This window comes from Schistocerca serialis, chromosome 5, assembly GCF_023864345.2.
Source record: "Schistocerca serialis cubense isolate TAMUIC-IGC-003099 chromosome 5, iqSchSeri2.2, whole genome shotgun sequence".
Classification (NCBI taxonomy): Eukaryota; Metazoa; Arthropoda; class Insecta; order Orthoptera; family Acrididae; genus Schistocerca; species Schistocerca serialis.
The window spans coordinates 721,517,862-721,541,576 of NC_064642.1; the positions used below are offsets into that span (position 1 = coordinate 721,517,862).

Sequence of the window (23,715 nt, forward strand, 5' to 3'; positions counted from 1 at the left end):
CACACTTAAATACCCCCCCCCCCCCCCCCCAAAAAAAATCTCACTGCTGTAAATTGCAGATTTCAACCAGCTTTCTGTACCTAGCATTAAGTCCACTTCACTGCCTTTCATGAGTGCTTCAAACTCTGGTGCGAATGCTTCGGCAGTATACCATTAGGATTTTAATACTCTCACCTTTAGGTGTATCCTTGTGATATTGGACATTGGAACAGGTGATTTTTCAGGTTATTATCTCTGCAATATCACTTTATGAAAAGTGGAGTGTGAAATGTGTACAAAATTTTAAAAAGCAACCTGTAACCACTGACTGGTGGTATGTAATTATGCAAGTATGCGGCTGTTGAATCATTATACAACTTACAGTTTTATTTAATACTTGGACTTGATGCCCAACTACATTCTGTAATATTCCAGTGTATTTGATGCTTTGAAAATCCATTTAACCCTTTTGCTGCTAGAGATAAGCTCTTTACATTCCACGCTGAGGCTGTACTGCTCGCCACATGCTGGTGCCTGTGCTGGGAAATGGCGTTTTGGCTGATATGAAATACTTTTCATCTGATGTTTTGAAAACTATTACGTGAAAAAAAATTTATTTTTGCACATCTACAGTCTGGTACATTCACTCAATGAATAACTGAATTTCTTTTCGTTATCCATCATACTAAGTGCACTGCATTGAATTAAGTCAAACATTGCATGAAATTTTAAAGAGTTTGCAGAGGTAAAAATGTGTGGCATATGGCTGATTTTAGCTCATACATTGCAATGGATGAATGTAGATAAGATATTGAAATTTTACTTAAAATTGTGAGCAGAAGGATATCTCATTTCTTTCTCAAGTCATTGGGTTTTATATCCAAAGAATGGTTGCATGTGACGTGCCCATTCATACGTCCTTGCAAATCGCGAACCATGGGTCAAAACAATCATTATATCTCATAAACATTTCAAGATATCAAAACGAGGTTTTCTGTAAATGATAGCACACAATGAGGCATATGTGTTGTAAGATAAATGCTCAAAACTTTTTTATTCACCGGGATATGGAAGTAGTTCGTTCACAGCAGTGAGAGGTTGGCAGCTCAGGATGCCTTTACATGACCATAGCATTGTAGGAAAATCCAAGTGGCACATGTATATACGTCCACAACTCCCCGGGGAACAGCGTAGGACGACATGTATACGTGCCCATGGCAGTCAAAAGGTTAACCTTGGACAGGCAACTTTGTTCAATTTTATCTTCTCTTAGAACACAAACACTGTCAATAACCAGTGTTGGATACTGCAAAAACTATTTCTATCATTTTTATTTCTGCTGAGTGCTTTATGTTTCAAACATGTGTGACCAGCTTCTTTCCGTCCTTTCTTCCCCTGTAATTAGCCACAAATTTAATTCCTCGTAAGATAAGAGTTTAGGGAAATGCTATGCTGCAAAATACTGAAGCACTATTATTAACTATGTTTATTTTTCTGAACTCCTTAATATTTCTTTTCTTGTACAAAAAGTCTTATTTCTACTCACCAGGAAGCTGAAGATGAATAGACCGATCAGTCTTGAGAAATATGGTAGTTTTGGGGCTACAAAATTTTTCATCAAGCAAAAGAGATGAATGGGTTGGAAACAATTGAACTCTAGTGAGTGTTTGACAATTTAGCAAGATGTGGATGTAGGACAACACAGTAAGACTTGGTGAAAGGGAACTCAATAATGATATGCCTTGAAAGTGTGAGATCTTTATCTTTTTCTGAAGTTTCATTTTGGACCTTCTCTGCTTTTTTAATACATTTCACATGTATTTCATTATGTCTAAAGTTTATAAATTTAATGAGCTATTCCAAATGGTTTATCAGTATTTCAGACTGGTTGCATACCTTTGCAGGCAAAACCCATATTCAGCTCCGATAGGCTTCTCATCTAACTTTTACTCTCAATCACTTCAGTTGGTTTTGCTTTATGAATAGCAAAATGATCTCACATCTCTTCCAAATTGCTATACTGATTTAAAATACGTCACACACATCATTTCATACCCATACCCTAGTTTCACATTAATTTCAACTGTTAGATTATACAGATTCTTGAAATAAATGTTTAAGTTAAAGCAAAAAAACTATGTACAAATATACGTTCAATATATGATACGCTATATTTCACTGTTAATGACAATATTATAAAAAGGACTGACTGCTTCTCACCATGTAGTGGAGATGTTCAGTCACAGACAGGTACAACAAAAGGAATGCTAAACAAGTAAGCTTTCAGCCAAAGGGCTTCCTTCTGAAGTAGAAAACACACACACAGAAGATGACCTTTTGGCTGAAAGCTTACTTGTTTAGCAGACTTTTTGTTGTGCCTGTCTGCGATTCAACATCTTCACAATATGGTGAGTAGTAATCTATCCTTGTTATGACACTTCATTATTTCATCCTGGATTTTCCACTGTTTCATATTTCAATGATACTGTCATTAATCCATCCTGGATTTTCCACTGTTTGATACTTCAATGTTAAGCTGATAGAATCAAGAATATAACAAAGCAAAAAATTTTCCAAATCAAATTGTGCGTCGACTTACCTGCATTACGTGGAATACTAGGAAATTCTATACTTAATAACTTGGGTGGCTCAGGCAACTGCTTCTGCTTCAAAGACATCAAACCCTGTAATAAGACAAGAAATAAGTTAGTAAACACCAGAAAAACTAATAGGTTCTAGGTCGCACAGTTCATCTTCTTAAAGGTAAATATAAACACGGTACTTCCTAAAGGTAAATGTAAACATGGTACAAAACTGTACAACAAACATTTAGTTACTGGTGCAGAATTACCATGAAAAGGGAAGAGCACAGCAGCAAATAATGAAACAAACAGGCAATATTACAAGAAACATAACATGCAAATACATTAACTGCAAGCATAAATTTCCACATGAGATTGTTAAATGGTCCAAATACACGACCGCAGTGATAAAAGAAATTTTAAAATGAAGAGTAAAAAGAGTAACAGAACCTCATCTTAAAACAATCAATGTCTCAAACACACAAAAAATGCTATGAAAGTCAAGATTTATAATCTGTTACATCTGACAGAGGGAAAAACTGAATCTGAAAGCTGTAACCATATTTCAAATAAAACTCTTGCAAAGTGTACAGAAAGTCCCAATATCAAATGATTATACTCTATACCTGCACACACACACATATACACATACACACACACACATATACACACACACACACACACACACACACACACACACACACACACACACACACACACACTAGCCTTTTCCCTGTGGAAGTGTTCCGTATGTATATTGCACACATCTACTCTGTCCTCTCCCTGTCCATCCCCTACTCCCCCTTGCTGTCACCATCCCCAACTCCCCCCTTCTGACTATCCCTCTTCCCCCTCCCCCACTTCAACCCATCCCCCCCTCTCTCCCCCCCGCCCTCCCTCCCCATTTTCTTCTGCTCCCCCCTCACCCCCCCCCCCCTGATCGTCACTTCGTTTTCTTCCCCATGATGTGGAGGCTGCCATGCAAAGCAAGTTGATAAGGCAGACTAATACTTTCCCCACACAATAAACTGTTGTGAAGGGCAGCCTACCTGTCAAGGACTGAAAAACCACTTTCTTATTGTACCTCTGCTCCTATGGGAGCTAAGAGGTTCAAACCCTCACAATGCTGACACCTGTGAAGTTTGCTGTTTGTGAACCAAATTTGGTTAAAGCCATTCCAGTGGTTTGGTAGGAGATGCAGACATATACAAAAATATGCTATATTTTATACACACTAGCCTTTTTCCCCATGGCTTTGCCTGCATAAATATTCTACACATATATTGCACACGTCTCCTCCCCCCCCCCCTCACCCCCCCCCCCCCTCTCTGTGCCACTTCTTCCTCCGCATTTCTCTCTGAGCACTTTATCCTCCCGCACTTATCCATCTCTTCCTCCCCACCCCCACCCCCACCCTCTCTCCCTCTCTCTCTCTCTCTCTCTCTCTCTCTCTCTCTCTCTCTCTCTCTCTCTCTCTCTGTGTGTGTGTGTGTGTGTGTGTGTGTGTGTGTGCGTGCGTGCGTGTGTCCTCCCCTATCCCTCTCAACTATGCCCATCCACACACGTAGCCCCTGCACAACAGACTGATAGAGCAAGTTGCTACTACTACTACCCACACGTCGTGCATGGAAGCCTTTGTCATGAAGGAGTGGGGCCCCCTGAGAACTGTTCCTTGGCCCTGACAAATAGGGTGCCCTACAAAGCACGTCGATAAGGCAGACTTCTACTACTCCCACACTACATGCCTGTCACACAGGGCAGCATACACATCAGAGACTGAACCCTTGTTTTTTGCCCATATGTCTGCTCCCATGGAAGCTGGGAATTTTGACAATCCATGAAGTGTAGTGTTTCCGTGCCAAATTTGTTTGAAATCGATCCAGGGGTTTGGGTTTGAGAGGAGGTGGTGGTGGTGGACCCACACACACACACACACACAAAAAAAAAATGGCTCTGAGCACTATGGGACTCAACTGCTGTGGTCATAAGTCCCCTAGAACTTAGAACTACTTAAACCTAACTAACCTAAGGACAGCACACAACACCCAGCCATCACGAGGCAGAGAAAATCCCTGACCCCGCCGGGAATCGAACCCGGGAACCCGGGCGTGGGAAGCGAGAACGCTACCGCACGACCACGAGATGCGGGCCACACACACACACACACACACACACACACACACACTGCTTTACACATGTCTGCATATACAGATTTTATACTACTTTGTGATGTAAGCGTCTTATAGCATTAGATCATAAATGTAGTAATGGTGTTCTACAAGGTAGCATTGAAGTACGTATTCACTGTTATGCTGCCAGTAGTATCAGTATTTGTGGAGGTTTATTGTTATACTACTGAAATTTTGCGATATCCCTATTTACATATTTAACTGCTGCGAAAAAGGCAAGTGTTTTCCATTAACAAATATTATTTATGTTTTTTTTTTCAGATAAAATTATGTTAGCTTTAAAAATTTTAACTGTTTTGCATTATTCAATGTTATGTTTGACCATAAGCATTGGTTCAAATGGCTCTGAGCACTATGGGACTCAACTGCTGTGGTCATAAGTCCCCTAGAACTTAGAACTACTTAAACCTAACTAACCTAAGGACATCACACACATCCATGCCCGAGGCAGGATTCGAACCTGCGACCGTAGCGGTCGTGCGGTGCCAGACTGTAGCGCCTTTAACCGCTCGGCCACTCCGGCCGGCTTGACCATAAGCATTACTACTATTATTACATGATTTTATGAATGAAATTCAGTTTGCTTTTGTGATACTAGATAAATTATAAAAGACGAAATACTAGATAAATTATAAAAGATAAACACATTACTTATTCATTTGTTAAGAAGGCATCTGTAAAAAATGCATTCAGTTGACTTAGTAGATATAGATTTTAGCCTATTTCCAAAAGAGAGACTGACTGGAAAAGCGTAGCAGGTTCCCATACGAAATGAGGACAAAATTAAAACAATATTCAGTGAAAAATTTGTTGAGTTTCTCAAAATTTTTTTTAGTCAAAAGCTGTCATGAGCAGTTAAAATCTCAGGTATGGAGCACTTTATAAATGCTAACAACATATTCGCCTTAGACGAACTAAATTTCTGATGACAAAAATAATTCCAGTTCAATACTTAACCACTCTGTTCAGTGCCCATCGGTCACTCAACATTAAAGCTTCAAAATCTCTCTTGTACTTGGCCCATAACAACAGTGTTGAACAGTGAAAACCTCATGCTAATCAACTGCTAGACTGATGAGTGAGTCAAAGAAGTGGCAAGAGGCCAAAAACTTGCATAAAAAGTTAAAATACAATATTTTCGTGTGTCCGAAGGCAATACAGCCAATAAAAACATACCACAGAACTTTCATGGATGGTTTATCTGTGTCTCCAATACGAGAGGAGTTTCAATTTCAGCATGCACAGTGCTTGCACTATTTGGTTGCACGCAGTTGGAAGATGGTCATTCTGTGCTTGATTCTGAGTGTTTTCTGTGATAAACCAGTCTCCATATTTATGCCCCATTTTGTGGTTAAGTAGTAATTGTTTACAAGCAGAAAATATTAAGGATTTTTTTGAAAATTTTCTTGCACGAAAATTATGCATTTGTAAGGGGAAACTACGGCCGTAATTTTTCCCGAGGGCATGCAGCTTTACTGTATGGTAAAATGATGAAGGCGTCCTCTTGGGTAAAATATTCCGGAGGTAAAATAGTCCCCCATTCGGATCTCCGGGCGGGGACTACTCAGGAGATCGTCGTTATCAGGAGAAAGAAAACTGGCGTTCTACGGATCGGAGTGTGGAATGTCAGATCCCTTAATCGGGCAGGTAGGTTAGAAAATTTAAAAAGGGAAATGGATAGGTTAAAGTTAGATATAGTGGGAATTAGTGAAGTTCGGTGGCAGGAGGAACAAGACTTCTGGTCAGGTGACTACAGGGTTATAAATACAAAATCAAATAGGGGTAATGCAGGAGTAGGTTTAATAATAAATAGGAAAATAGGAATGCGGGTAAGCTACTGCAAACAGCACAGTGAACGCATTATTGTGGCCAAGATAGCCCATGCCTACTACAGTAGTACAAGTTTATATGCCAACTAGCTCTGCAGATGACGAAGAAATTGAAGCAATGTATGATGAAATAAAAGAAATTATTCAGATAGTGGAGGGTGACGAAAATTTAATAGTCATGGGTGACTGGAATTCGGTAGTAGGAAAAGGGAGAGAAGGAAACATAGTAGGTGAATGCGGATTGGGGCTAAGAAATGAAATAGGAAGCCGCCTGGTAGAATTTTGTACAGAGCACAACTTAATCATAGCTAACACTCGGTTAAAGCATCATAAAAGAAGGCTGTATACATGGAAGAAGCCTGGAGATACTGACAGGTTTCAGATAGATTATATAATGGTAAGACAGAGATTTAGGAACCAGGTTTTAAATTGTAAGACATTTCCAGGGGCAGATGTGGATTCTGACCACAATCTATTGGTTATGACCTGTAGATTAAAACTGAAGAAACTGCAAAAAGGTGGGAATTTAAGGAGATGGGACCTGGATAAACTGACTAAACCAGAGGTTGTACAGAGTTTCAGGGAGGGCGTAAGGGAACAATTGACAAGAATGGGGGAAAGAAATAAAAGTAGAAGAAGAATGGGTAGCTTTGAGGGATGAAATAGTGAAGGCAGCAGAGGATCAAATAGGTAAAAAGACGAGGGCTAGTAGAAATCCTTGGGTAACAGAAGAAATATTGAATTTAATTGATGAAAGGAGAAAATATAAAAATGCAGTAAATGAAGCAGGCAAAAAGGAATACAAACGTCTCAAAAATGAAATCGACAGGAAGTGCAAAATGGCTAAGCAGGGATGGCTAGAGGACAAATGTAAGGATGTAGAGGCTTATCTCACTAGGGGGTAAGATAGATAGCCTACAGGAAAATTAGAGAGACCTTTGGAGATAAGAGAACCACTTGCATGAACATCAAGAGCTCAGATGGAAACCCAGTTCTAAGCAAAGAAGGGAAAGCAGAAAGGTGGAAGGAGTATATAGAGGGTCTATACAAGGGCGATGTACTTGAGGACAATATTATGGAAATGGAAGAGGATGTAGATGAAGATGAAATGGGAGATATGATACTGCGTGAAGAGTTTGACAGAGCACTGAAAGACCTAAGTCGAAACAAGGCCCCCGAAGTAGACAACATTCCATTGGAACTACTGACGGCCTTGGGAGAGCCAGTCCTGACAAAACTCTACCATCTGGCGAGCAAGATGTGTGAAACAGGCGAAATACCTTCAGACTTCAAGAAGAATATAATAATTCCAATCCCAAAGAAAGCAGGTGTTGACAGATGTGAAAATTACCGAACTATCAGTTTAATAACTCACAGCTGCAAAATGCTAACGCGAATTCTTTACAGGCGAATAGAAAAACTGGTAGAAGCCAACCTCGGGGAAGATCAGTTTGGATTCCGTAGAAATGTTGGAACACGTGAGGCAATACTGACCCTACGACTATCTTAGAAGCTAGATTAAGGAAGGGCAAACCTACTTTTCTAGCATTTGTAGACTTAGAGAAAGCTTTTGACAATGTTGACTGGAATACTCTCTTTCAAATTATGAAGGTGGCAGGGGTAAAATACAGGGAGCGAAAGGCTATTTACAATTTGTACAGAAACCAGATGGCAGTTATACGAGTCGAGGGGCACGAAAGGGAGGCAGTGGTTGGGAAGGGAGTGAGACAGGGTTGTAGCCTCTCCTCGATGTTATTCAATCTGTATATTGAGCAAGCAGTGAAGGAAACAAAAGAAAAATTCGGAGTAGGTATTAAAATCCGTGGAGAAGAAATAAAAACTTTGAGGTTCGCCGATGACATTGTAATTCTGTCAGAGACAGCAAAGGACTTGGAAGAGCATCTGAACGGAATGGATAGTGTCTTGAAAGAAGGATATAAGATGAACATCAACAAAAGCAAAACGAGAATAATGGAATGTAGTCGAATTAAGTCGGGTGATGATGAGGGAATTATATTAGGAAATGAGACACTTAAAGTAGTAAAGGAGTTTTGCTATTTGGGGAGCAAAATAACTGATGATGTTCGAAGTAGAGAGGATATAAAATGTAGACTCGCAATGGCAAGGAAAGCGTTTCTGAAGAAGAGAAATTTGTTAACATCGAGTATAGATTTAAGTGTCAGGAAGTCATTTCTGAAAGTATTTGTATGGAGTGTAGCCATGTATGGAAGTGAAACATGGACGATAAATAGTTTAGACAAGAAGAGAATAGAAGCTTTCGGAATGTGGTGCTACAGAAGAATGCTGAAGATTAGATGGGTAGATCACATAACTAATGAGGAAGTATTGAATAGGATTGGGGATAAGAGAAGTCTGTGGCACAACGTGACTAGAAGAAGGGATCGGTTGGTAGGACATGTTCTGAGGCATCAAGGGATCACCAATTTAGTATTGGAGGGCAGCGTGGAGGGTAAAAATCGTAGAGGGAGACCAAGAGATGAATACACTAAGCAGATTCAGAAGGATGTAGGTTGCAGTAGGTACTGGGAGATGAAGAAGCTTGCACAGGATAGAGTAGCATGGAGAGCTGCATCAAACCAGTCTCAGGACTGAAGACCACAACAACAACAACAACAACAACAACAAGTTCCTTCTGGCATATAGCTTCAGGTTTTTCCATGATGGGCAATGGCAAGAATGTTAAAAGACAAGGAGAGATTGGAGTTGTTCCAGGAGGATTTCCCACCTAATACCGATACACCAAATGGGGAAAGTAGTGGATCTGAAACAAATAAATTTATTGAATTCAGACTCTACAATTCACAGGCCAAACAAATGAAAAATCACACCACACCATGTATATAAATGGCCAATAAGATACTTTTATATTCTCCAGAAGCTTAGAAATTCAATTTGAAGATAAGACTAATAACAAGACACATCTCCCAACTCTTTTCAGAAAAAAAAGGAATTTTCACTTTCAAATGAAATTCAAACCCAAAATCTTGGAGCTCATAACTAAGTTTTATTGCTAGTTGTGGAAGATGTCAAAGATGTACAATTTATAATATAGAATCAAGACCACATACACAGTGTTCCAATGTTAAGTGTCTTTATGTATCAATGAGAGAAAAAATTGTTTTACAAGTACCACTTTTTATAAAGTAAGGTTTTTCCATGACTGTACCTATTTGATTATTTCTTTGAGGTTATGTACAGCCTGTTGAACACTTTATCAAACTTCTTCAAGAATTATTTATACCAGAAACATCCTTTTTTTAAATTCTTCTAAACCTAGATGCAGTACTTTCATATGGCCACTAGCACAGCACCTGATGGTGCGTATACGTAGTGGACAGTCTCGCTGAACAACCAATTTGTACAGTTTCTTGTTGAGGGAAAAGATAAAGTGAAGTACTGAGCTGAAGCTATAGTTCCAAGTAAAATAATAGTGTGGGATTTTATGTCTTGGCATTTTTATATTTTCAGCAGCACCTGTAAGTTGTACAAGATTAGAAAATATACTTCTGGTTTTATCCAGTTTCATTGCTACGGCTAAAAGACAACTTGAGGCAGTTTTCATTTACAGAGCAACTAACTTTGCTTTAAATAGCACTCACAACAAGGCAGGTATAATTCAACACTGTGATATATATTTCGTCAGGCTCGTTCTGTGAAGTTTACAACTACTGTTTGAAGATAGCAAGCTTGGGTACATGGGCAGTGACAAATATTGACAATTGCTGACGAAGACAATTTAACATAGTTTCCGTTCACGGAACTAGCAACAAATACCTGTAATTTTGGAACACTATTTGAAATAAAGTAGGAACTTCCGTCTTAGTCTTACAGTTAGAAAACCAACTGGGCAGCAACAATCACTGTTATAATGAACACCACCAGATTCAGACTGCTGTGAGTAACAAGTACAGCAAGATAAGCAATCAGTGACATTTCAGATGACAGAGTCCACAACTTCAGTACAGTGAGTTAACTGGAGGACTGCATTTTGTTAGTAAGAATTGTTACTTAATGATGGTAACTTGTACTGTGCATGTGATATTTGCTATGACAGAGTTCAGTAGTGTGTCAGTAAAGAGAACTGGCAAAAACTAAAAAAAGCTTCACAACAACCAGCATTAGAACTGTAAGACATTTGCGTGTAGCCTGTGCTGCTTCAGAGTAACATTAAAGTTTTTCTTTTATTTTGAATGAAATTAAGTGAGAGGGTCTATAACTACAGACATCACTGTATAAGGGATAAATTTTAATTTGTAAAATATTTCACTGATATTTACAAACATACAAATGGCTACTTTGGAGGAGACTGAGAATTTTTTGAAGTATATGCTGCGACAAGAACGTGAAGAACAGGAACATGGATAGCAAGAACATAAAGAATGGCATTATTTAGCTGAACAGTGATGTAGAGAAAAGGAACACTTAGCTAAAAGGGAATATAAAAAGACAGGAACATTTAGAACAAAAATTTAAAAAAAGGCAGAAAAAGCAAAGGAAAGACAGAAGATAAAAAGGCTTTTAATGCGATACTTAGCAAGTTGGGAGAACAAATGAGAGATCAGGTTCAAGTTGTCCAAATTGGTTTATGAAATACAGTATTAACACAAGTATCAGTGAACAAATGTTGGAAATAAACAAACTTCAGAGTAGTGTTGAAACTAAACAAGAGAATGAACAAATGACTGACATATTAACAGACACTGATACAAAGTACATACAAGCTATTGCAAATGCTCGGGGATGTGTATCACACAAGTTGTGCAACTGTCATTTAAGTGCCAACAACGTGAATGTAACAAGTTTAGAAAAGCATTACCCATGCTGTCATGATAAACACACATCATTTAGTCCTACAGAGCATAACAAATCAACAGCATACCAAAAATTGAAGAGGAGAGATGTGTTTATACTTTTTTGCAACAGCCATGTATAAGGGTATAAGAACAATGATTTTATTAACCCACCATTGAACAATACCATGGATGACAGAGGAGGTACACAATTCTGGGATGGTTTCCACTTTGAAATAAATAAATGAGGCCACAGAAATTTCCCATGTTTCAATCTAGAGGCAAGACTCACCTAATAATATTTTAGAAAGCTTTTGAAAATGCTCTACCAAGTCATGAGATGACCACAGAAAATTCTACTTTACAGTAAACAATTTAGAAAATTCTGCAGTTCAGAGGAGGCTACTGAACTTAAACAGTTTCCAGTCCCTTGTACATTTCGAATGTTTCAAATCTAAGTTATTGTCTCAATGAGCTGAGAAGGTTATGAGACTAGAGTTACTAGGACCAGAACCATATTCTAAAAGTTGCTAGAGTCTTAGAGAGTTTACTGAACGCCACATTAATCAGTCCACATTTGTGAATGATTCTACACCAGAGGAACATGTGGTACAAGTTCTAAAACACCGTTTGCCTGTTGCAGTGTGGCAGATCTTAGTTTTACACTCCTGGAAGAATACTTAAACCTTACTTGGGCTTTTAAGATTTACTTGAATGTTCAACATTATGGACCGAACAGTAAACAGGAGCAAGCTTCTGGGCCACCCGGCATTAGTTACAGGGAGGGCAGACAACAGAAACATAAATATAACATTAATTACAGACTGGTTGTATCATGAGAAAATCAATGCAACCAGTCTGGTAATCACGATGAATGGCAATGTAAATGCACTTGTTTAGGTCATAAGGTCAGTTTCATACCAAAAAGAAGTTTTCAACAGAAACAAGTACAGATATCAATCATACAATAACTATCATTCTAATTTCAGACAGGTAAATATAAATATTCCTGAATTTGTACCTAGTGGTGAAACTAACAGATATCACCAATCCAAACAGCAACAATCTGCTGTAGTGATTAGAAAGATTTTAGACACTAGAACAGTGGACACATGAATAGGCAATGATTCAGGAATTAAGGGAAGAGGAAAAGAAGAGAAAATTAGTTATACAATGAACATAGAAGGGAAAGAATTGATCATTCAGGTCAACAATGGTAGTCAGATTAGCTTAGTTGATAAACAGTTTCTACAAACACGGATTTGTAAGTGCTTGAAATCAAGGATGTTATTTTGTAAGGAGTGGTCAGTAATAAATATAAAGGGATAGACAAATAAATTTTAATTTGCAAGGTTTGAATTTCAAACAAAGAATGTTCATCAGATCATGCAGACATACAGCTAGGAACAACCTGTGTACCAGACTTAACTCCCAATAAAAAAAATGGCTCTGAGCACTATGGGACTTAACATCTGTGGTCATCAGTCCCCTAGAACTTAGAACTACTTAAACCTAACTAACCTAAGGACATCACACACATCCATGCCAGAGGCAGGATTCGAACCTGCGACCGTAGCAGTCGCGCGGTTCCGGACTGAGCGCCTGAACCGCTAGACCACCGCTTAACTCCAATACCAAGAGCATATGGAAAGAACCTTTATATGATAATGAAGCAGTAGGAAATGTTAACACAAGTAGCTGTGGGAATAAACACAGCCAATATGAGGGAAAGCCAGTGGCCGAGTTGATCTATTTGCAATCATCAACATTGACAACACCACAGACAGAACAATTAGGCAATGTATCAGACAATTATTTGGAAGTTTTTTCACACAAACCAGCCACCATAAAAGGTTGTCTGTGCAAGTTGAAGACGAAATGTAACACCACACTGTCCATCTTACCCAGTATCAATAAGAATGCAACATAAAGTAAGGAAAGAGATCAAGAGAATATTTAAGTGAAACCTAACTGAACTTTCTACTAGCCCTTTTAACAACCCAACCATACCAGTAGAAAAGGCTAATGAAGTGGTCTGCTTTGTGTTTGACACAATAACAGTTAACTAGTTTACGGAAAGTGAAGAAGATTGACCTATAAACACTGATAAAGGGAAAAGATTAATGTGTATTTGCCTGGACCTCAGAGGAGGTAGTAATTATTCATGCAGAAAGTGCCATGAAGCATTACGTAAGGGGTGTTCTCACAATAAACAGTAATGTATCTGGGAAGATTTTTATTTTATTTAAAAGCAATTTGTTATTTTATTTTCAGTCTATTTGTTAATTGCAGAGGGGTCATTACCTTGAACTGTAAGAAAAGCAGTGAAATTTGTATATGTGCATGTGGAACAAAAATTGAACAGGTTGTGATTAGGTATTTCAAGTGAAGCTTGCACAGGATAGAGTAGCATGGAGAGCTGCATCAAACCAGTCTCAGGACTGAAGACAACAACAACAACAACAACAACAATCTCAAGTAAGTGATAAAATTTGGCAGGATAAGTCAACTATGTTGTGTAGGACAGGCAAATACACACACACACACACACACACACACACACACACACACACACACAAAAGCAATTATTAGGTACCATAGAAAGTCAGGTAAAATCCAGTTGTAAGGGGACTTGAGATTTGGTATGTGTTACATTTTAGTTGATGAAGAGCTATTTATTAAGTAAAAATCTGTTATCCTGTTCATGGGCTGGACAAAAATATGGAAACACTGGGAAAAATGAATTCCTGAACATAAATGCAGATGCTAGCCAAGTCTGTGGGTGACGCTGTTGTATTTGATAATGAATGGCACTTTGTGCAATGCCCTCAATATGTTGCAACCTTCAGTTGTGGTCACAGAGTTCTGTGTAGTTGAGAGTTCATTAAGTCAGAGCTAAGTGACTTCCGTGGGCGAATTGTTCATGCTTGTGTGGTGGGTGTTTCTGTAACCATGGTAGCTGTAATGTTTGGTGTTTCAAGAGGCACAACCGAATCGAAGATTTATACGGCTTACAGGGAAAACAGAAGAATCATCAACTGCTTCATAACTGCATCATAACACAATTCACTGTGTGGTTTGGGTTACTGTGTAAGAGTACAGGGCTGGGGCTATGAGTATTGCAAAGCTAAAAGAGGATGTACTAAAAGAAGCGTATGACCACGTAATGTCAGGACGTTGTGGTTATAGAACAGTGAATAGTCAAATAGCAGTGTGCTACTGGTGGAAATGTAGGGAAAAGTACTTGGATTGGTATGTAAGTGGTTCATTACAATGTGCACAGTGGGCAAATGGAAGCAGCAAGTTATTACCACTGAAGAGGTTACCAGAAGCAACAGAGGCTTTCAGAATGATTGAGTTAGACTTCCTCGGGTCATCCAACAAAACTTCAGTTAGGAATAAATTTGTATTACACATTATTAATCATTTTTCTAGATAAGCGGAAATGATTGTAATCTCTAACCAACAGCCAGACACAGTGGCACAAGCATTGGCCAACAGCTGGGTGCTCAAATCTGCGGTGCCAGAAACTATAACCAATGACCAAGAGAGAAACTTTATGTTGATTTGTTAAAGCAGCTGTGTAATTTGCTAAAGGTTAAGAAGTTAAGGGTAAGTCCATTGCAACCTCTGGCTAATAGTAGGGCAGAGGGGGTACATCACACGGTGGGGAAGATGCTGAATCACTATGTAGGTGTACACGATTATGAGACACATTTTTGTCCTTCATTTTGAGTGCATATAATTCAAAAGTCCAGCCTGCAACAGGGTTATTACCATACAAAGTAGTTTTTGTTTGGTAAAAAGATAAGGTAAATTTGTAAACATGTGCAGCAAGCGTACACCAGAGCCCTGTAATGCCAAGAGGGGTTGTGGAATCGTGAGGGCAGGTTGCCGCTGTATAAAATCGGTCAGCAGGTAACATTATCGAACCTGTCCGTTCCAATGGGTAAGACCAATTAATTTTTAACTCTCTACCAAGAGCCCTACCAGGTTGTTGAAACAACATTTCCAGTAAACATCTAGCTTCAATTATCAACTCATACAACTGTTGTTCATGTGGGGTGTCTGAAGCTATTTCAAGGAGAAATTTGTAACTCGTTACCAAGAGCCATAGCAGGCAGTTGAAACAATATCGCCAGTAAATCTTAAGCTTCAATTATCGACTCGTACGACTAGTGTTCACATGGGGCACCTGAAGCTGTTTCGAGGATCTCCAGATGAGTTGACAAAGGTGTCAAAGACATAATACAAAAAATGAGAAATGTGTATGGTAAGTTGCACCTGTCATATGAGCGACTGCAAGGGCAAATGCAGCAGATTGTGATATTAGTGCCAGACTGTGTATTACATTGTAAGCGGGGTTGGTTAAACACATGGGGAAGGTAATTAAAAACAGTTTTTGGAACCTTAGATGTTGGGGCCATCTGTAAGCTGAATGATACAATTAGGAGAGTGAGTGACAGAGCAAACAAGAATAAGGTCACCATGGAATGGCACACTACACAGTTAACAAGTTTGAAACAAGGGGTATTGACCAACACAAGGGCATTGAGAAGGCTAGTGACACAGTTAACGCGCCTGATTAAGTTGGGGAACTCTGCCACTGGAGTTTACTAAACATCTCCGTAACGCTATCAAGCTTACCAAATAACCCTGTGATGAAACGCGCCGCTCTGCTTTGGATCTTCTCTATCTCCTCTGTCAACCCGACCTGGTACGGATCCCACACTGATGAGTAATACTTAAGTATAGGTCGAACAAGTGTTTTGTAAGCCACCTCCTTTGTTGATGGACTACATTTTCTAAGGACTCTCCCAATGAATCCCAACCTGGCACCCGCCTTACCAACAATTACTTTTATATGATCATTCCACTTCAAATCGTTCCGCACGCATACTCCCAGATATTTTACAGAAGTAACTGCTACCAGTGTTTGTTCCGCTATCATATAATCATACAATAAAGGATCCTTCTTTCTATGTATTCGCAATACATTACATTCGTCTATATTAAGGGTCAGTTGCCACTCCCTGCACCAAGTGCCTATCCGCTGCAGATCTTCCTGCATTTCGCTGCAATTTTCTAATGCTGCAACGTATACAGAGAAGTTGCAGCATCATCTACAGCATCATCCGCGAAAAGCCGCATGTAACTTCCAACACTGTCTACTAGGTCATTTATATATATTGTGAAAAGCAATGGCCCCATAACACTCCCCTGTGGCATGTCTGTAGACGTCTCTCCATTGAGAACAACATGCTGTGTTCTGTTTGCTAAAAACTCTTCAATCCAGCCACACAGCTGGTCTGATATTCCGTAGGCTCTTACTTTGTTTATCAGGCGACAGTGCAGAACTGTATCGAACGCATTCCGGAAGTCAAGGAAAATGGCATCTACCTGGGAGCCTGTATCTAATATTTTCGGGGTCACATGAACAAATAAAGCGAGTTGGGTCTCACATGATCGCTGTTTCTAGAATCCATGTTGATTCCTACAAAGTAGATTCTGGGTTTCCAGAAATGACATGATACGCGAGCAAAAAACATGTTCTGAAATTCTACAACAGATCGATGTCAGAGATATAGGCCTATAGTTTTGCGCATCTGCTCGACGACCCTTCTTGAAACCTGGAACTACCTGTGCTCTTTTCCAATAATTTGGGACCTTCCGTTCCTCTAGAGACTTGCGGTACACGGCTGTTACAAGAGGGGCAAGTTCTTTCGCGTACTCTGTGTAGAATCGAACTGGTATCCCATCAGGTCCAGTGGACTTTCCTCTGTTGAGTGATTTCAGTTACTTTTCTATTCCTTGAACACTTATTTTGATGTCAGCCATTTTTTCGTTCGTGCGAGGATTTAGAGAGGGAACTGCAGTGCAGTCTTCCGCTGTGAAACAGCTTTGGAAAAAGGTGTTTAGTATTTCATCCTCTGTTTCAAAGCCATTTTCATCTCAGAGTGTCTGGATATGCTGTTTCAATCCACTTACTGATTTAACGTAAGACCACAACTCCCTAGGATTTTCTGTCAAGTCAGTACATAGAATTTTACTTTCGAATTCACTGAACTCTTCACGCATAGCCCTCCTTACGCTAACTTTGACATCGTTTAGTTTCTGTTTGTCTGAGAGGTTTTGGCTGCGTTTAAATTTGCAGTGAAGCTCTCTTTGCTTTCGCAGTAGTTTCTTAACTTTCTTGTTGAACCACGGTGGGTTTTTCCCATCCCTCACAGTTTTACTCAGTGCGTACCGGTCTAAATGATTGCCTTGAACTTTTTCCATAAACACTCAACATTGTCAGTGTTGGAACAGAAATTTTCGTTTTGATCTGTTAGGTAGTCTGAAATCTGCCTCCTGTTACTCTTGCTAAACAGATAAACCTTCCTCACTTTTTTTTATATTGCTATTTACTTCCATATTCAGGGATGTTGCAACAGCCTCATGATCACTGATTCCCTGTTCGGCACTTACAGAGTCAAAGAGTTCGGAACTGTTTGTTATCAGTAGGTCCAAGATGTTATCTACACGAGTCGGTTCTCTGTTTAATTCAAATGGTTCAAATGGCTCTGAGCACTATGGGACTTAACTTCTGAGGTCATCAGTCCCCTAGAACTTAGAACTACTTAAACCTAACTAACCTAAGGACATCACACACATCCATGCCCGAGGCAGGATTAAAACCTGCGACCATAGCGGTCGCGCGGTTCCAGACTGTAGCGCCTAGAACCGCTTGGCCACCTCAGCCGGCCTCTGTTTAATTGCTCAAGGTAATTTTCGGATAGTGCCCTCAGTATAATGTCACTCGATGCTCTGTCCCTAACACCCGTCCTAAACATCTGAGTGTCCCAGTCTATATCTGGTAAATTGAATGATTATGACATGCTGAGGAAATTTATGTGAAATCTATTCCAGATTTTCTATCAGTTGTTCTGCCACTAATGCTGCTGAGTCGGGAGGTCAGTAAAAGGAGACAATTATTAACCTAGCTCGGTTGTTGAGTATAACCTCCAACCATAATAATTCACAGGAACTATCCACTTCTATTTCACTACAGGATAAACTACTACTAACAGCGACAAACACGCCACAACTAGTTGCATGCAATCTATCCTTTCTTAACACCACCTCTGCCTTTGTAAAAATTTCAGCAGAATTTATCTCTGGCTTCAGTCAGCTTTCCATACCTATAATGATTTCAGCTTCTGCTTTCTATCAGCGCGTGAAGTTCCGGTACTTCACCAACGCAGCTTTGACAGTTTACAATTACAACACCGATTGCTGCTTGGTCCCCGCATGTCCTGACTTTGCCCCACACCCTTTGAGGCTGTTGCCTTTTCTGTACTTGCCCGAGGCCATCTAACCTAAGAAACCGCCCAGTCCATGCCACACAACCCCTGCTACCCGTGTAGCCGCCTGCTGTATGTAGTGGACTCCTGACCTATCCAGCGGAACCCGGAACCCCACCACCCTATGGCGCAACTTGAGGAATCTGTAGCCCACACGGTCGCAGAACCGTCTCAGCCTTTGATTCAGACCCTCCACTCGGCTCTGTACCAAATGTCCACAGTCAGTCCTGTCGACGATGCTGCAGATGGTGAGCTCTGCTTTCACCCCGCTAGCGAGACTGGCAGTGTTCACCAAATCAGATAGCCGCCAGAAGCCAGAGAGGATTTCCTTTGATCCATAGCGACACACATCATTGGTGCCAACATGAGCGACCACCTGCAGATGGGTGCACCTTGTACCCTTCATGGCATCCGGAAGGACCCTTTCCACATCTGGAATGACTCCCCCCGGTGTGCACACGGAGTGCACATTGGTTTTCTTCCCCTCCCTTGCAGCCATATCCCTAAAGGGCTCCATTACGCGCCTGATGTTGGAGCTCCCAACTACCAGTAAGCCCACCCGCTGTGACCGCAGAAGATGGTCTTAGGCACACGGTGATGTCACTAACTGAACTCTTAACATTGTCAAAGGGAGAGTATTACTATCTGCCTGACCCAGGGGGTACATATGGGCACCAGGACATGAGAGAGACAGTTGTACTTAGGTAAAGCAGGAGGTCAGGATTGTCCACGTAACATACTGGAGCCATGAACCTATTTTCAGCAAGCACGTTCAAACTGGGTGTTACTTGTAAACTGTACTGAAGTAGTTGTAGCAACTGCTCTGAACAATGTTGAAGTCTGGGAGAGCTCAACATGTGGATTTGCACGGGAGTGACATAAGCAGGCAAATATTTCACCCGTCAGCTTGAGGGAAACCAAGTTGAACATTACACAGCCACATTTGTACTGGCCTGAGAAGTCACTAGTGAACCATCCAGTGAAAACCCTGACCTACCTGTCTGAAATGTTGCATCCTAACCTAATCCTGTCCCTAAACAGGTTCACAGACATGCAAGAGGGGCGTATTTCAGTGGAAGAAATACTTTTACATGTTCAGCAGTATCAGGAGGAGCAGCAGTACATGATCAAGACCCCTATCAGGGTGTATATGTGGACAAGAGAAAAAAATTTCCAAATTTTTCCTGGTTAAAAAATCAGTTTCTCTCACTTTCCCTGGGAGCTGTAAAAACATCAATCCTTTGAATGGTAAAGGTTTACACACCAGTGTAGAACTTCCTGGCACTCAAAGAATGAAGAAATTTGGGAAAAAAAAAGCTTTTGGAAAGATCTTTGATGTGCAGCAACATTTATGCTGCATATTTTTGTATTCATATTATGAAAGTATAGATTCAAATACCACCAAACACAGCACATTAGCTTCCGAAGCATTGAGATCGTGGGACTGCCTTAATAAAAGCCACATTTATTTAGCAAACCGACAAAAATTACTTCATTGTTCTGCAAGGCTTAACTGCCAAAAATGTGGGAATAATACAAAATCAGAAAACTGAAACTAATGACATATCTTAGCCTTCTGTAACTATATGAATGTATTTTAATTCACTTGACAGCTCCCACCCACAGAAATCCACTAGGCTTCCATTTGACTTGAGAAGTGTAAATGAGAAGGAAGCAGCAAAATCACTAACATAAACACGGCTCATGTGAAGACTAACTCCCTCCCTACTACCACCCAGACTGCTCTGTGCATGCGCGAATCTGTTAGCTCGGCCACACGACAAACATTTTTCTGGGTAGCATCTGCCTGCCTGTTACAACTGTTGATACACCTAACAGCCACACTTCAAGTAGCCCATACACAACTCAACTGTGCATGCACATGAGCCCGCCGGCAACTGCTCAAATGAACTTAATGTTAACAGTCGTGATGTCACTCCCATCGGCAGCAGTTTATTGTTACAAAGTATTCCATAGTCTTTGTCAAAAAGCCTTTGACACATTTTTCTGTTTATCAGTTCTTACCAGTTAAAATTACAAAAATTTAACTGAAGACTAAAACAATGAAAAACTCCCATAATTCTAATAAAATTCCTGCATTTTTCCCAGTTTTCTCTCGGAAGAAAAAATTTTCAGGTTTTTCCTGGATTTCCTGGAGTATATACACCCTGCCTAAGTGTCACAAATACAGGCAACATGTTAATGTTGACTCTTTTGCGCAGCCTTTGTCTACCTTAGGTGGAGGGCCACTCAACAATGCACTCCTCCAGTACATCAGATACTGTTGGACTGGTTAACCACTAATACACAAGAATGTACGGTGAATATGGAAACTGCATATAGTGATAACCGAGAATTGTAAGATGTAATTAACTATTGATGCCATGGGCAGTGATGAAATTAGCATTCTTGATAGCAGTACGGGATGCCACAGGGCGACAAAATGGGAATATTCATATAAATAGTTGCTTAATGTTTAAGGGGTAACTCAGGTGAGAATGGTGATTTTATGTAGTAGCATATGGACCGATGGAGCCATGGGCTGAGGTGCCCCACGTACGGAGACTTGTTTCTGATGTAAGAGGAGAAAGTATAAATAACCTACTGTATTTACTCGAATCTAAGCCGCACCTGAAAAATGTGACTCGAAGTCAAGGAAAAAAAAATTTCCCGAATCTAAGCCGCATGTGAAATTTGAGACTCTAAATTCAAGGGGAGAGAAAAGTTTTAGGCAGCACCTCCAAATCGAAACAAAGTTGGTCCTTTTTTAATATGAGACTCAATTTAGGTCGAATGAATGACAATACAGCTACAGTAGTTTGGTTCGAGTCGTAAGCTTAGCACTTAAGCTTTACCAGGTAGTCTTTGCTATATGTCAGGTGCTCCGTCCATATTTATAAGGGTCCCCTTCCTCTTTCACGTGCTTTGTCTGGTTTGAATCGATTGCTATATTTTGCTTTGATCTGGAAAGTGCCGTTCTCTTTGCTATAGGTGTTTACGTCACTCTAAGCTGAAAATGCATTACCGTACTGTGTCATGCATTGTTTGTCGCATTCTGATATAGCGTGTTTACGGCCTGTCGCCGCTCGCGGCATGGCTTGCTTTTGTGAGCAGTACCGCCGCTTACAATTTAAAAAAGAGAGGAATTGTCTCATTAGCAAAACAATGGCAAGAGACTGGTATTTGTTGTTACTTACACTGCTGCTTTCTTTGATAATGATCAACAAGAACCAAATAATAGACTGCGTATGAGAAGATGTTCTGAACGAGAGTTTAGCGAAAATTTTTCTCCGTTTGAATATCTTTGCAGATGCCTCTTTAGTACATTACACTCTGCACAGAAATTAGAGTCATCTTAGATTTAAAAATCTAGTCAATTGCCGTGCTTGATTTCTGTCTGTATCACTATTAGACATAAGAATAATATGAATATAAACATGACACGACATGTGTATTCTTCCGCATTTGCTGTTGTCTCACTCTAGTTTCGTAGTTTATTATGCAGACTGGATTTAAATGAGATACCAGCAAACACGAAAGAATACATGGCAAAATGTTTATATTCGTATTATTCTTATGGTGAAGAGAATACTGCATGTGATTCACAATTCATAAAAGTTCCTATTAGCAACCATCTCTTCTCACAGGTAGGAAAAAATTCAGAACGTAGAGTAGGCTGTATTGACAAACATCCCAAACAGTCTTGCCAGTCGGATTTTCGTAGTACATTGAAATGCTGCTACAGTCGAAGATGAACAATACGGAATTTGTATTTACTTCGTTGGATAATGTATGAAAATGCAGTGGTCAAAACTTGGGGCAGAGAAAAAAAAGCTCATCTTCCGCCTTTTTTTTTAAATTTATTTACTGAAGCAGAGGTTTTGGCGCCTGTATTTATCTTTGTGCCTGCAAAGCATGCCTGTGTAGCGCTACATATATTCGACAGCAGAAGTTAGTTGTGGCGGCACCTACCAACTTTTTTCAGAACTTCCGCTTGCTTTGCACTTGATTCTAAGCCGCAGGCGGTTTTTTGGATTACAAAAACCGGAAAAAAAGTGCGGCTTAGATTCGAGTAAATACGGTATGTTATAATTCTGTGGTGAAGTTTTCTGTTGCAGACTGGTAACAGGTATAGCCTTGGGTTCCAGGTCCTCCTAAAAAGGGCTGGTATGTAACACCATCGCTAAATTTTTGGACGTTACTCAACTGAAGCAGGACCAAGGCAGATGAGTGCGACACAAGCAGGCTGGTACAGAGATGTTGGATATGTAATTTCGTAAGTGAGCTTGTTTGAACACAGCACGGTGGCCAGGTTAAGTCATGCAATCATGGTGACATCAAAAAAAAGGTCAATAACCACACAATTAGGACACTGAGGTGTTGACCTGTATGTGCCTGGAAGCAGTGTAATGGCACAAGTGTGCTACTAATCATTATAAATACACTCTGATTGTAACACAGTTAGGTGCAGTCTGGCAGCATCCACCGTGACACTGGGTCCATGTCCGTTGGCCACCCAGAACCTGATGCCAGTCTCGGCACCCTGTTTCACCATACCAGCTCACATGTCAGTTTCCAGCAAGCTATGTGCCAGCCCATACCTTACACCAGTCTGGGCAGCGTGCTTCAACAGACCAGCTCATGATTCTAAGTCCACCACAGTGACTGACGTGACAATGGGGAGTCAGCCCTCAGAGGCCACAGCAGCATCAAACTTCTGTCTTGAACGATAGCAGTTCACAGCCAGAATGGTACTGTCACCCACCGTACATACCAGGGCAAGTTCCTAATCCATGAACTGTTACCACCTATGGGAATTCAGCAGACATATGTGTCGCTGGCACATCTTACTTGGGGCCGCAAAGTGTTAACTCAAGCATGCACTGCTGAGTGAGGTAAAGGGTCAGCAACATGGGATGCCTTCCTTAATTGGCCATCACACCGTTGCGGCTTTCCAGTGTCATCGACATCGTCCTAGGACC

General features: G+C 40.3%; 1 protein-coding gene across 4 annotated transcripts in view; it reads right to left on the minus strand.

The window, feature by feature from the left end:
* The window catches only part of LOC126481405 (serine/arginine repetitive matrix protein 2-like), a 349,894-nt gene that overhangs the window by 227,663 nt on the left and 98,516 nt on the right, over window positions 1-23,715 (minus strand). For all 4 annotated transcript variants that reach the window (XR_007587552.1, XR_007587553.1, XM_050105134.1 and 1 more), the window contains exon 5: window positions 2,579-2,663. Coding sequence is in view for 2 of the 4 variants with exons in the window: in XM_050105134.1 (XP_049961091.1) it covers window positions 2,579-2,663 (85 nt within the window). In the remaining 2 variants the exon portion in view is untranslated. The remainder of the gene's footprint in view (window positions 1-2,578; window positions 2,664-23,715) is intronic.